Source organism: Sapajus apella, unplaced genomic scaffold, assembly GCF_009761245.1.
Source record: "Sapajus apella isolate SASKATOON/1434 unplaced genomic scaffold, GSC_monkey_1.0 scaffold88, whole genome shotgun sequence".
Classification (NCBI taxonomy): Eukaryota; Metazoa; Chordata; class Mammalia; order Primates; family Cebidae; genus Sapajus; species Sapajus apella.
In genome coordinates this window covers 6,764,653-6,776,926 of record NW_022437028.1, presented here as the reverse complement: position 1 = coordinate 6,776,926, position 12,274 = coordinate 6,764,653, and the positions used below count along the sequence as shown (strand labels likewise).

Here is a 12,274-nt window from a genome sequence, read left to right as displayed (position 1 = left end):
AGAGCTCAGTTAATGGGTAGGTCAGGGACAATGGGAGCCATGGCAGGTAACAAGCAGAGGGCAGTTACGGTCAGCTGTGTACAGGAAAATCAACGGAAAGGTTGGCTCCACTGTCCAGGAGAGATGCCAGGCCAGGAGTAGGATGGACAGGCGGCCTGACAGGCTGAGCAATTGGCAGCAGCTCTGCCCGCTAATGGGGCGAGCCAAGCCCCGGGGGGAGGGGCCGCTGCTTTCTAATTAACAGCTTCATTTAAAGAAACACAATTACGGTCCCGAGCACAAAGTGGTTGTAATCCCTCCTCCTCCAAAGCCCTCCGGACCATCTGCTCTGCCCGCGCTTTCCCCAGCCCCTGTGAAGGTAAACCTCACTTTGTGGAATTTTAGGGCTGGCAGGGTCCCATATACCTTGTGTCACATGAGGAGAGAAACCTTCCCATCGTTTCTGAGGGTCTCCCACGGGATCCCAGGGGGAGCCTCGCCCCTCAGGGATAGTGGGCAGGGGTCACGGGGCCTCAGTGGGGACTGTACCCACTTGGTGGTATAGGGGCCTAGAGAGAGCCTTCCCCTTGGGCTTCTGAAGTTTCAGTGGAAAATCAGTTTGTAAAAGGCAGATAAATAAGAGAAAAGGCATACATTTATTTATTTATTTATTTATTTTTTGAGATGGAATCTTGCTCTGTTGCCCAGGCCGGAGTGTGGTGGCACGGTCTCCACTCACTGCAACCTCTGCCTCCCAAGTTCAAGTGAGTCTCCCGTCTCAGCCTCCTGAGTGGCTGGGATTACAGGCAACCACCACCACGCCCAGCAAATTATTTGTATTTTTAGTAGAGATGGGGTTTCACTGTGTTGACCAGGATGGTCTCCATCTCCTGACCTTTGATCCACCTGCTTTGGCCTCCCAAAGTGCTGGGATTACAGATGTGAGCCACTACACCCGGCATTTTATTTTATTTTTCAGAGGTAAGGTCTTGCTGTGTTGGCCAGGCAGGAGTACAGTGGTTCGACCACAATTCACTGCAGCCTCAACCTCCTGGGCTCGAGCAGTCCTCCCACCTCAGCCTCCCAAGTAACTGGGACTGTAGGCGCATGCCACGATGGCTGGCTTTTTTTTTTTTTTTTTTTTTTTTTTAAGGTGGAGTCTCACTCTGTCTCCCAGGCTGGAGTGCAATGGCACAATCTCAGCTCACTACAACCTCTGCCTCCAAGGTTCAAGCAGTTCTCCTGCCTCAGCCTCCCAAGTAGCTGGGATTACAGGTGCCTGCCACCATGCCCAGCTAATTTTTGTATTTTTAGTAGAGATGGGGTTTCACTATGTTGGCCAGGCTGGTCTCAAACTCCTGACCTCAGGTGATCCATTCGCCTCAGTCTCCCAAAGTGCTGGGATTACAGGCAAGAGCCACTGCCCCCTGCCTAATTTTTATTTTTATTTTTTAGAGATGGGATCTTGCAGCCGGGCGTGGTGGCTCACGCCTGTAATCCAAGCACTTTGGAGGCCAAGGGGGGGCGAATCACCCTAGGTTGGGAGTTCAAGACCAGCCTGACCAACATGGTGAAACCCCGTCTTTAAAAAAAAAAAAAAGAGGTGGGATCTTGCTATGTTGCCCAGGCTGGTCTTGAATTCCTGGGTTCAAGAGACCTGCCTGCCTCAGCCTCCCATAGCACTGGGATTACAGGCATGGGCCAGTGTGCTTAGCTACACAAAGCAGATTAATAGGAGAAAGAGCATATAAATGTATTTAACGTGTATACACGGGAGCCTTCAGAATGAAGACTCAAAGATCCAAGGGAGGGCCAGGCGGGGTGGTTCTCACCTGTAACCCCAGCACTTTGGGAGCCTGAGACAGGCGGATCACATGAGGTCAGGAGTTCAAGGCCAGCCTGGCCAACATGACAAAACCACGTCTCTACTAAAAATACAAAAATTAATGTGGTGTGGTGGTGGGCCCCTGTGATCCCAGCTACTCAGGAGGCTGAGACAGGAAAACGCTTGAAACCGGGAGGCACAGGTTGCAGTGAGCCGAGATCCCACCACTGCACTCCAGCCTCGGCAACAGAGCGAGACTCCAGCTTAAAAAAAAAAAGAGATATAGGGGAAACCGTCTATTGTTACGCTCAGGTTCAGAAAGTATAGACAGCTGTGTAGACACAAAGGTCAGGATCTAATGGGAATAGGCTGAGCAGGGGACCCAGCCAGGCCTGTCTGTCCAGATTCTTCTTGGCCTCCCTGAGAAGCATTTCTTCCTTCTGGGTGTGGGACAGAACCCTTTCTTGAATGGGGCTCTGATGACCTACATTCAAACCCGTAGGTTGGGTAATTCTTTCTTTCTTTCCTTTCCTTCTTTTTATTTATTTATTTATTTATTTTTTTCGTACTCTTGCCCAAGCTGGAGGGCAGTGGCATAATCACAGCTGACTGCAGCCTCCAACTCCTGGGCTCCATTGATCCTCCTGCCTTACCACCAGGCCCAGCTAATTTTTTTTTATTAAACAGGGATCTCTCAGCCAGGCCCGGTGGCTCACACCTGTGATCCCAGCACTCTGGGAGGCCAAGGAAGGCGGATCAACTATGGTCAGGAGTTCGAGACCAGCCTGGCCAACGTGGTGAAACCCTGTCTCTACTAAAAACACACACACCCAAAAAAATTAGCTGAGCATGATAACGCATGCTTGTGATCCCAGCTACTCCGGAGGCTGAGGCAGGAGAATCACTCCCAGGAGGTAGAGGTTGCAGTGAGCTGAAATCGCGTCACTGCACTGGGGCCTGGGCAACAGAACAGGACTCCATCCTAAAAAAAAAAAAAAAAAAAAAAAGATAGGGGTCTAAGTATGTTGCCCAAGCTGATCCCAAGCTCTTGGCCTCAAGTGATCCTCCTACCTCGGCTCCCAGGGTGCTGGGATTACAAACATGAGCCACCATGCCTGGCTGGATAATTTCTTTATGACAAGTTTTTACCTAGAATATTTTTAGGTTGGCCAGGTGCAGTGATTCACGCCTACAATCCTAGCACTTTGGGAGGACAAGGCAGGTGGATCATGAAGTCAGGAGTTCGAGACCAGCCTGGCCAGTACAGTGAAACCCCATCTCTACTAGAAACACAAAAAAATGTAGCCAGATGTGGTGGTGGGTACCTGTAATCCCAGCTACTCTGGAGGCTGAGGCTGGAGAATTGCTTGAACCCAGGAGGCAGAGGTTGCAGTGAGCCAAGATCATGCCACTGCACTCCAGCCCAGGTGACAGAGTAAGACTCCGTCTCAAAAAAAAAAAAAAAAAAAAGAATATTTTTAGGTTTTAGGGCTACATTTTGGAAAAAGGGGTTCTGGCTTCTGCGACCTGCCTTGGGAAAGGACTTTCATTTCTCTGGTGTATCTGAGGAGAAGAGGACTGAGAGACAGTAGGCAGGAGAAGGTCAGAGAAAAACTATATTTTTTTTTTTTAAAGATGGGGTTTCACTATATTGGTTAGGCTGGTTTCAAACTCCTGACCACAGGTGATCCGCCCACCTCAGCCTCCCAAAGTGCTGGAATTACAGGCGTGAGCCACCGCGCCCGGTGACAAACTATTTTTTTTGAGACAGAGTCTGGCTCTGTCGCCCAGGCTGGAGTGCAATGGCATGATCTTGGCTTACCACAACTTCCACCTCCTAGGTTCAAACGATTCTCCTGCCTCAGCCTCCAGAGTAGCTGGGATTACAGGCACATGCCACCACACCCAGCTAATTTTTGTATTTTTAGTAGAGATGGGGTTTCACCATGTTAGTCAGGCTGGTCTCAAACTGGTGACCTCGTGATCTACCCACTCAGCCTCTCAAAGTGCTGAGATTACAGGAGTGAGCCACCGCACCCTGCAAAACTTTGTTTCTGAGGCTGCTGCTGAGGACTTTATTTTGGGGTATTGTTTTCTGAGCCCCAAGAGTGGCCTGGTCAATCACATGGTGGCAACAGAGCCAGCGGAGAGTGGGACAGAGGGACGTGGAGGCAGAGGGAGGTGACCAGAGGCAGGAGAGCTGGTTGCTGGCCACGGTACTGTCAGCCACTGCCTGGCCATGGAAGCAGCCCATGGTCCACGTCCGAGTCCCACAGCAGGACGTGGCTTCCATTTCTTGTCTTCACAGTGACAGTGAGGAAGACACTGAGCTCTCCTGTTCCCGAGGAGGCTGTCTGGCCAGCCGCGTGGCCTCCTGCAGCTGTGAGCTCCTGACGGACGGTAGGTAGGCAGACAGGTTGGAGGAGGTGCACACTCAGGGTGTACGGATAAAGATATGTGCTTCTTACCTGCTACTTCTCCAGCAGCCGACCCGCCCCGGCCCCCAGAGACGACAGCCGTGGGAGCCGTGGTGACAGCCCCCCACAGCCGAGGTCGAGATGCCATCAGAGAGTCCCTGATCCATGTCCCGCTAGAGACCTTCCTGCAGACCCTGGAATCCCCAGGCGGCAGCGGCAGCGGCAGCGACAGCAATAACACAGGTGCCAGTGGGGACAGCCTGATCTTCCCACCCCACCTCTCCTGGACGCCACCCCAGCCATGGCCACCCGTGGGCTCCCTCCAAAACGTTGATGAGCCTCAGAAGCGGTGACATCTCATGTCCCTGGGTCCTTCACATAGCTCTGAAGTACTTCTGGCTTTTGTAGACTGGTCTAAAAACCTGGCCCCTCCCACTGGACCAAGTGTTTTGATAGGAAATGTTCACAGGAGCTGGGTGCAGTGGCTCACGCCTGTAACCCCAATGAGGTGGATGAACCACCTAAGGTCAGGAGTTTGAGACCAGCCTGGCCCCCCTGTCTCTACTAGAAATACAAAAATTAGCTGGGCATGGTGGTGCACACCTGTAATCCTAGCTACTCGGGAGGTTGAGGCAGGAGAATCACTTGAAGCCAGGGGGTGGAGGTTGCAGTGAGCTGAGATCAAGCCACTGAACTCCAGCCTGGGTGACAGAGTGAGACTCTGTCTCAAAAAAAAGAAAAGAAAGAAAGAAAAGAAAATGCTCACAGGGGCTGGGTGCAGTGGCTCGCACCTGTAATCCTACCCAGTGCTTTGTGAGACTGAGGATCATTTGAAGCCAGGAATTTGAGACTAGTCTGGGCAGCGTAACAAGACCCTATCTGTACAAAACGTTTGAGACAGAGTCTCATTTTGTTGCCCACGCTGGAGTGCAGTGGCGGATCATGGCTCTTCAACTCTCACCCTCCAGTTCAAGCGATTTTCACATCTCAGTCTCCCGAGTAGCTGAGATTACAGGCACCCACCACCACACCCGGCTCATTTTTGTATTTTTAGTAGAGACAGGGTTTCACCATGTTGGCCAGGCTGGTTTTGAACTCCTGATCTCAAGTGATCCGCCCACCTCGGCCTCCCAAAGTGCGGAATTACAGGCATGAGCCACCACGCCTGGCCACAAAAAAATGTTTTTAATTAGCTGGGCACGTTGGCATGTGCCCATAGTCCCAGCTACTTGGGAGGCCGAAGTGGGCGGATCACTTGAGCCCAGGAGGTTGAGGCTGCAGTGAGCTGTGATCACACCATTCACTCCAGCCTGGGCAACAGAGAGAGACCATGTCTCAAAAAAAGGAAGGGAGGGAGGGAGGGAAAGATGCTCACAGAAAAGGGTACAGAGGGTTGGAATTGGGGGTTGGGAACAGCAGACTGGATTTGTTCCCAGGTTTGTTGATGACGTACAGAGCAACTCCAAGATAGTCCTTCACAGCTCCGTGCCTCAGTTTACCTCATATTCTTCACCATTAGGTTGAGTCAGCTCCCTGCCTGATTCTAAAATTATTCTGGCTGGGCACAATGGCTCACACCTGTAATCTTAGCACTTCAAGAAGCCAAGGCAGGAGGATTGCTTGAGCCCAGGACTTCCAGTCTGGACAGCAAAGCAAGGCCCTGTCTCTACAGAAACTAAACAAAAATTGGCCAGGCATCGTGGCTACCCAGGAAGCTGAGGTGAGAGGATTGCTTCCGCCCAGGAGGTCAAGGCTGTAGTGAGCCATGATTGTGCCACTGCACTTCAGCCTGGGTGACGGAGCAAGACCCTACCTCAAAAAATAAGTTAAATAAATAAAATTTTTTGGCTGGAGGCCGGGCGCGGTGGCTCAAGCCTGTAATCCCAGCACTGTGGGAGGCCGAGGCGGGTGGATCACGAGGTCAAGAGATCGAGACCATCCTGGTCAACATGGTGAAACCCCGTCTCTACTAAAAATATAAAAAATTAGCTGGGCATGGTGGCGCGTGCCTGTAATCCCAGCGACTCAGGAGGCTGGGGCAGGAGAATTGCCTGAACCCGGGAGGTGGAGGTTGCGGTGAGCCGAGATCGCGCCATTGCACTCCAGCCTGGGTAACAAGAGCGAAACTCTGTCTCAAAAAAAAAAAAAAAAAAAAAAAAATTTTCGGCTGGGCGCAGTGGCTCACGCCTATAATCCCAGCACTTTGGGAGGCCAAGACAGGCAGATTACTTGAGCTCAGGAGTTCAAGACCAGCCTGGGCAACATGGTGAAACCCCATGTCTACTAAAAATACAAAAATTAGCCTGCCATAGTGGTACATGACTGTACGTAAAACCAACATAAATTTTTAAAATGATTCCAACTCCGTTTTGCATGTAAAAAACCAACAAGATGCCGCCTCTCTTCTTACATTTATTTGTCCCCGCCATGTTCCTCACACTGTGATCCCGCCTCAGGGGAGGAGGGTGCAGAGACAGATGCTGAAGCTGAGCCCGAGCTGGAGCTGTGCGACTACCCCTGGTTCCACGGAACGCTGTCCCGGGTCAGGGCTGCTCAGCTGGTTCTGGCCGGGGGGCCCCGGAACCACGGCCTCTTCGTGATCCGTCAAAGTGAGACTCGGCCTGGGGAGTATGTGCTGACCTTCAACTTCCAGGGCAAGGCCAAGGCAAGTGTGCATGGGGGGCCCACAGGGGTGCAGTACCCAGCCCTGGGGGAGCGGGGCCGTGGTGACCCCAGTCCTGAGGCTGTGTCCCGGGAGCAGCTGCAGGTGAACAGGTGTGGCATGACTTCCATGCTCCGTGAGCCACCTGTGACTCTCCTACCCATCACTGTGGAACTGCAGTCAGCCCTGATTCACATTCTCCATTCCCCAGATGGGGAACCGGCAGCTGAGCCTCTCTAAGAACCCAAATTTGCAAGTCCTCTCAGCCCCTGTGTGAGGGAGATCTCATAGCACTGGAGCTTCTGAGGGTCTCCACCCAGAGACTCCCCTCTGCAGGTCTGGAGCCAACCAAGGCCCTCAGAGCCCTACCCACCCCAGACCGCCCCTCTTCTTCCCTGTCCAAGTCAGGTCACAACCCCTGAGAAACCCACGTGGCCAAACCCTACAGACCCAGCAGGGGAGGAGGAGCTGGGCTGGGTGGGAGGGCTGTGCAGGGCCTGGGGCGGGGCTCAGCATTGGAGGGCACACCCTGACCTCAGATCTGCAGGGGAGGGAGAATTGTGGAGGGGAAGACAGGCGGGAAGGGCAATCCTGACAGCACCCAGCTGGATTGGAGGTATGAAGGTACACCCAGGCGGCGGGCTCAGGGAAGAGGATTGCAGGCCACGTTGACCTCAAATGCTTTGTTTTTGTGTTTTTGAGACGGAGTCTCACTCTGTCCTCCAGGCTGGAGTGCAATGGTTCAGTTTCAACATGTTGCAACTTCTGCCTCCTGGGTTCAAACGATTCTCCTGCCTCAGCCTCCAAAATAGCTGGGATTACAGACATGCACCACCACACCTGGCTAATTTTTGTATTTTTAGTAGAGACGGGGTTTCACCATGTTGGCCAGGCTGGTCTTGAACTCCTGACTCAGGTGATCCATGCACCTCGGCCTCCCAAAGTGCTGGGATTACAGGCCTGAGCCACTGCACCTGGCCTATTGACCTAAAATTCCAAGGAAAATTTGACAGCAAAGCCAAACGATTATGGGAGGGTACAGTGTGGACAGAGAAGGCAGGAACCTCAGTGCCTGCCCCCTGCATCCCAGGTTTCCGATAAGGAAACGCTCAGCCCGGGCTCCTGCCAGGACGGATTTCCTGGCGGCCCCTACTAGAGGCAGGAGAACTCCCAGACTCCTGCTCCAAGCCTGCAGCTGGGGGACACTGTCTCTCTGCTGGGACGCCAGCTGCCCTAAGCCCTAGTGGCCCAGTGTGGGCCCTCTAGTGGCTTCTCTCCTCCCCGGGCTGGCCCCACCATGCAGAAGGTAGCACCTGCCCCAGGGAAGCAGCCACTCTTACCAGTTCCTCAGACAACCAGGCCCTTAAGGCCATCGCTGGTGACGTGCAGTCTATTTCTCGGCCAGTGCTACTCCAGGCAGCCTCCAGAGAACCTGGATCTGACTCATGCCCGAGCCAGAGGCTAGGATGGGAGAACACAGGGTGGGCGGGGAGCTCCTCTCCTTCCTGGAACAAGACCCAGCCTTGAACCTGCCTCTCACCTGTCTACCTGGCTGCTCTTCTCCCAGAGTGGACATGACGGCCCCAGGCCTGATAATTGGCTGGTGGGATAAAGCAGGAACCGCAGCCTCCCGCTTACATACCTCCTGGGTGGGAAGATCACTACCTTCCTAGAGGCAACTCTTTCTACCTTCACGGAGTAAACATCTAGAAGGTCTGGCAGATCAGGATGCACCCACCTTGCTTCTCCTCACCCTTGGGGCCCAGCTGTGCCCTGCTCAGACTCTGACCAGCTGTGAGGCTGTGGTGGGACCCCTCTGTGCTGTTTCTCTTAGGCTGAGTCCCTGCATTGTCCTGGCAACTTACCCTGCTAAGTGGCAGAGCTCACTGTGGGACCACCACCCTGCTCCAAGGATTGTATTTTTTGTTTTTTAAAGAAACAGGGAGAATCTCACCATGTTGGCCAGGCTGGTCTCGAACTCCTGACCTCCATTGATCTCTCACTTCAGCCACCCAAAGTGCTGGGATTACAAGCATGAACCACCATGCCTGGCCAACTGTCTTTCTTTTTTTTTTTTTTTTGAGACAGAGTCTTGCTCTGTCACCAGGCTGGAATGCAGTGGTGCAATCTCGGCTCACTGCAACCTCTACCTTCCAGGTTCAAGCCATTCTCCTGCCTCAGCCTCTTGAGTTGCTGGGATTACAGCAACTCAAGAGACTGAGGCAGGAGAATGGCTTGAGTTGCAGCCTCTTGAGTTGCTGGGCGCGAGCCACCACGCCCAGCCAATTTTTGTATTTTTAGTAGAGATGGTCATCCTGTTGGCCAGGACGGTCTTGATCCCTTGACCTTGTGATCTGCCTGCCTTGGCCTCCCAAAGTGCTGGGATTACAGGCGTGAGCCACCTCGCCGGGCCAATTGTCTGTCTTTTATGTAGGCGGCCAGAGCAGCCCCCCTCCTGGGCTTGGGGCCTCGTGTGTACCCTCAGACCGCTCCTCTTGCTCCCCTCTTGGCACACCCACCCCAGAGACAGCCACTTTTTTCTGCAGTGGGATACATGTTGAGCAAACTAGGGCTAAGTCAGAGACCTGCAGCTCACCACTGGAGACCACAGGCCGGCGGCTTCCTACTCTGAGGCACCTGCCTCATGCCGGCCCTGGGGAGCTCTCCACGCCCCCGGGTTTTGGCTCTGCAGAGACAGAGGGCCAACCTCTAGCCTCCTGGGCTGGGGGAACCACCCAAACAGGAGTTCTCTTCCCCGCTCTGTGCTCTGAGACCATGGGCAAGTCACCCCAGCTCCCGGGACTTGGTTTCCCCATCTCTAACATGGGGGTAGTAATCACTATCGTCTGGGTTGGGGAGGGATTAGAGATTAGAGGTGTGTGGGGCATAGGCCCATAGTGGGGGTGCTCCCAGCGTGGGGACAATGCCTGATGCTTTCTGTCCCACCTGGCTCCATTGCCCCCATTCCCCACCCCCAGAGGGGGCTCATGTGAGAGGGGCCCCCAGCTCTGACACAGCCCCACACAGCCCCTGTGAGCCTGGGTCCTTCCATAAACCCCCAAAGGTGCTTACCCAGCTGCCCAGCCCCAGCCCCGCCTCTGACCACACCCACCTGTACCCACAGCACCTGCGCCTGTCCCTGAACGGCCACGGCCAGTGTCACGTGCAGCACCTGTGGTTCCAGTCTGTGCTTGACATGCTCCGCCACTTCCACACGCACCCCATCCCACTAGAGTCAGGGGGCTCGGCCGACATCACCCTCCGCAGCTACGTGCGGGCTCAGGGCCCCCCGCCAGGTAAGATGCCACCACCTGGCTTGTTTGATTACTCAAGAAGCTGGCCCCTGGGGTGGGATGAGCCGCAGGTCTCCAGTCCCATAGCCTCAGCCGTGCCACTCCCACCCTAGCCTGGCCACAGCCATTGCAAGCAGTCAGGCCATCAGGAATAGAGGCAGAAGTGGCAGCCCAGAGGCGGCCTTGTCCCTAATGATTCCTGGAAAGGGGAAGGGGGCGCCCAAGAGCAGTGCAGTTGGGCGAATGCGGGAGGGGACAGGGATGTGGGGTGGGGGATGGAAGGAGCTGGGGGTATGGATTCCCAAGCCCTGCACCAGGAAGGCTCAGTGCAAAGCTGCTGGGACCGACTAAGGGCATGGGTGCATGTGCGTGCATGTGCAGTGTGTGCGTGCACGCACTTGTGGGTGTGCGTGGGCGTGCATGTGCTTGTGTGTGCCTGTGTACGAATGTGTGCATTATGTGTACATGTGCGTGTGTGTGCACGCGCTTTGGGTGTGTGTGCATGTGCATATACGTGCACGTGTGTATGCGTGCATGGGCGCACAGGTGCTTGTGTGTGTGCATGTGTGCGAGCGTGTGCCTCTGCATGTGTGTGCACATGCGTGTATTTGCACTTGCACACGCATGTTTAGGTATGTGTATGTGTGTGCGCCTGCGCAGGTGCCTGTAAGCCTGTGTGTGCTCCTGTTTATGCATCAGTGCGGGTGTGCGTGCATGTCCGTATACGTGCACGTGTGTATGCGTGCATGGCGCGCATGTGCTTGTGTGTGTGCATGTGTGCGACCATGTGTCTTATGTGTGCATGTGTGTGCACACGCATGGTTAGGTATGTATGTGTGCGCCTGCGCAGGTGCCTGTAAGCCTGTGTGTGCTGTTTATGCATCGGTGCGGGTGTGTGTGCGCATGTGTGTATACATGCACGTGTGTATGCGTGCATGGCGCGCATGTGCTTGTGTGTGTGCGTGTGTGCGAGCGTGTCTTATGTGTACATGTGTGTGCACATGCGTGTGCGTGCATTTATGCATGTGCACACGCATGGTTAGGTGTGTGTGTGTGTGTGTGCGCGCGCGCGCCTGCGCAGGTGCCTGTAAGCCTGTGTGTGCTCCTGTTTATGCATCGGTGCGGGTGTGTGTGCATGTGTGTCCGAGGACGTGGGCTGCAACCCGGAAACCTGAACGTGGGCCCTGGTCCCCTGAGCGATCCCGGCTTCCCTCCCGGGTGTGGCCAGCCCGAGCCCCCACTCACGCCCTGCTGCCGCCTCATTTCAGAGCCTGGCCCCGCGCCCCCCGCCGCGCCCGCGCCCCCGGCCTGCTGGAGCGAGCCGGCCGGCCAGCACTACTTCTCCAGCCTCGCCGCAGCCGCCTGCCCGCCCGCTTCGCCCTCCGACGCCGCCGGCGCCTCCTCATCGTCCACCTCGTCGTCCTCGGCCGCATCGGGGCCGGCCCCTCCGCGCCCGGTCGAGGGCCCGCTCAGCGTGCGGAGCCGCAGCGACAGCGCGGAACGCCTGCTGGAGGCCGTGGCCGCAGCCGCCGAGGAGCCCCCAGAGGCCACGCCCGGCCGCGCCCGCGCCGTGGAGAACCAATACTCCTTCTACTAGCCCGCGGCGCCGCCCGGGTGGGACACGCCAAGCTCTTCAGTGAAGACACGATGTTATTAAAAAGCCTGTTTTAGGGACTGCACCCGGCTCTCCTGTTGTCCTTTCTCCCACGGGGAAGGCAGCCGAGTCGGGGACTGCGGAGCGGACACTCAGAGACCGCCGTCCATCAGGGACCCCCGTCCAGCCCAGCGTGGCCTGATACCTGTCAGGTCCCGTGAAGCTCTGTCTCTGGTGGGACAGCTGAGGGACTCCCCATGGGGCGTCGGGCAGCACCCAAAAGAGGGTCCAACAGCAGGGGGATCGGGAGGGGCCTTTAGTGAAGCTGCGAGGGAGAGAGAGACAGGTGGTAACAATGAGGGGTGCTGGAGAGAGAAGACGGGCATTCAGGGAACAGTGGGGGATGGAGAGCACGCCCAGGTTATGCGGAGACCTTGTATGCCAGACGGAGGAGTCAGGGCCCCAACTAGGAGCGAAAAGCGTCTTTGGACAGATGCGTGATAT

The 12,274-nt window shown here is 55.3% G+C and overlaps 1 protein-coding gene across 5 annotated transcripts in view; it reads left to right on the top strand.

The window, feature by feature from the left end:
- SH2B2 (SH2B adaptor protein 2) overlaps positions 1–11,855 on the top strand; it is a 38,051-nt gene extending 26,196 nt beyond the window's left edge. For 4 of the 5 annotated variants that reach the window (XM_032255065.1, XM_032255068.1, XM_032255070.1 and 1 more), the window contains 5 exons: positions 4,113–4,204; positions 4,288–4,464; positions 6,678–6,886; positions 10,008–10,179; positions 11,445–11,855. In XM_032255065.1, the coding sequence (XP_032110956.1) occupies positions 4,113–4,204; positions 4,288–4,464; positions 6,678–6,886; positions 10,008–10,179; positions 11,445–11,773 (979 nt within the window). In that variant the 3' untranslated portion in view covers positions 11,774–11,855. The remainder of the gene's footprint in view (positions 1–4,112; positions 4,205–4,287; positions 4,465–6,677; positions 6,887–10,007; positions 10,180–11,444) is intronic. The other variant, XM_032255066.1, reaches the window with a different exon arrangement.
- The last annotated feature ends 419 nt before the right edge of the window (positions 11,856–12,274 follow it).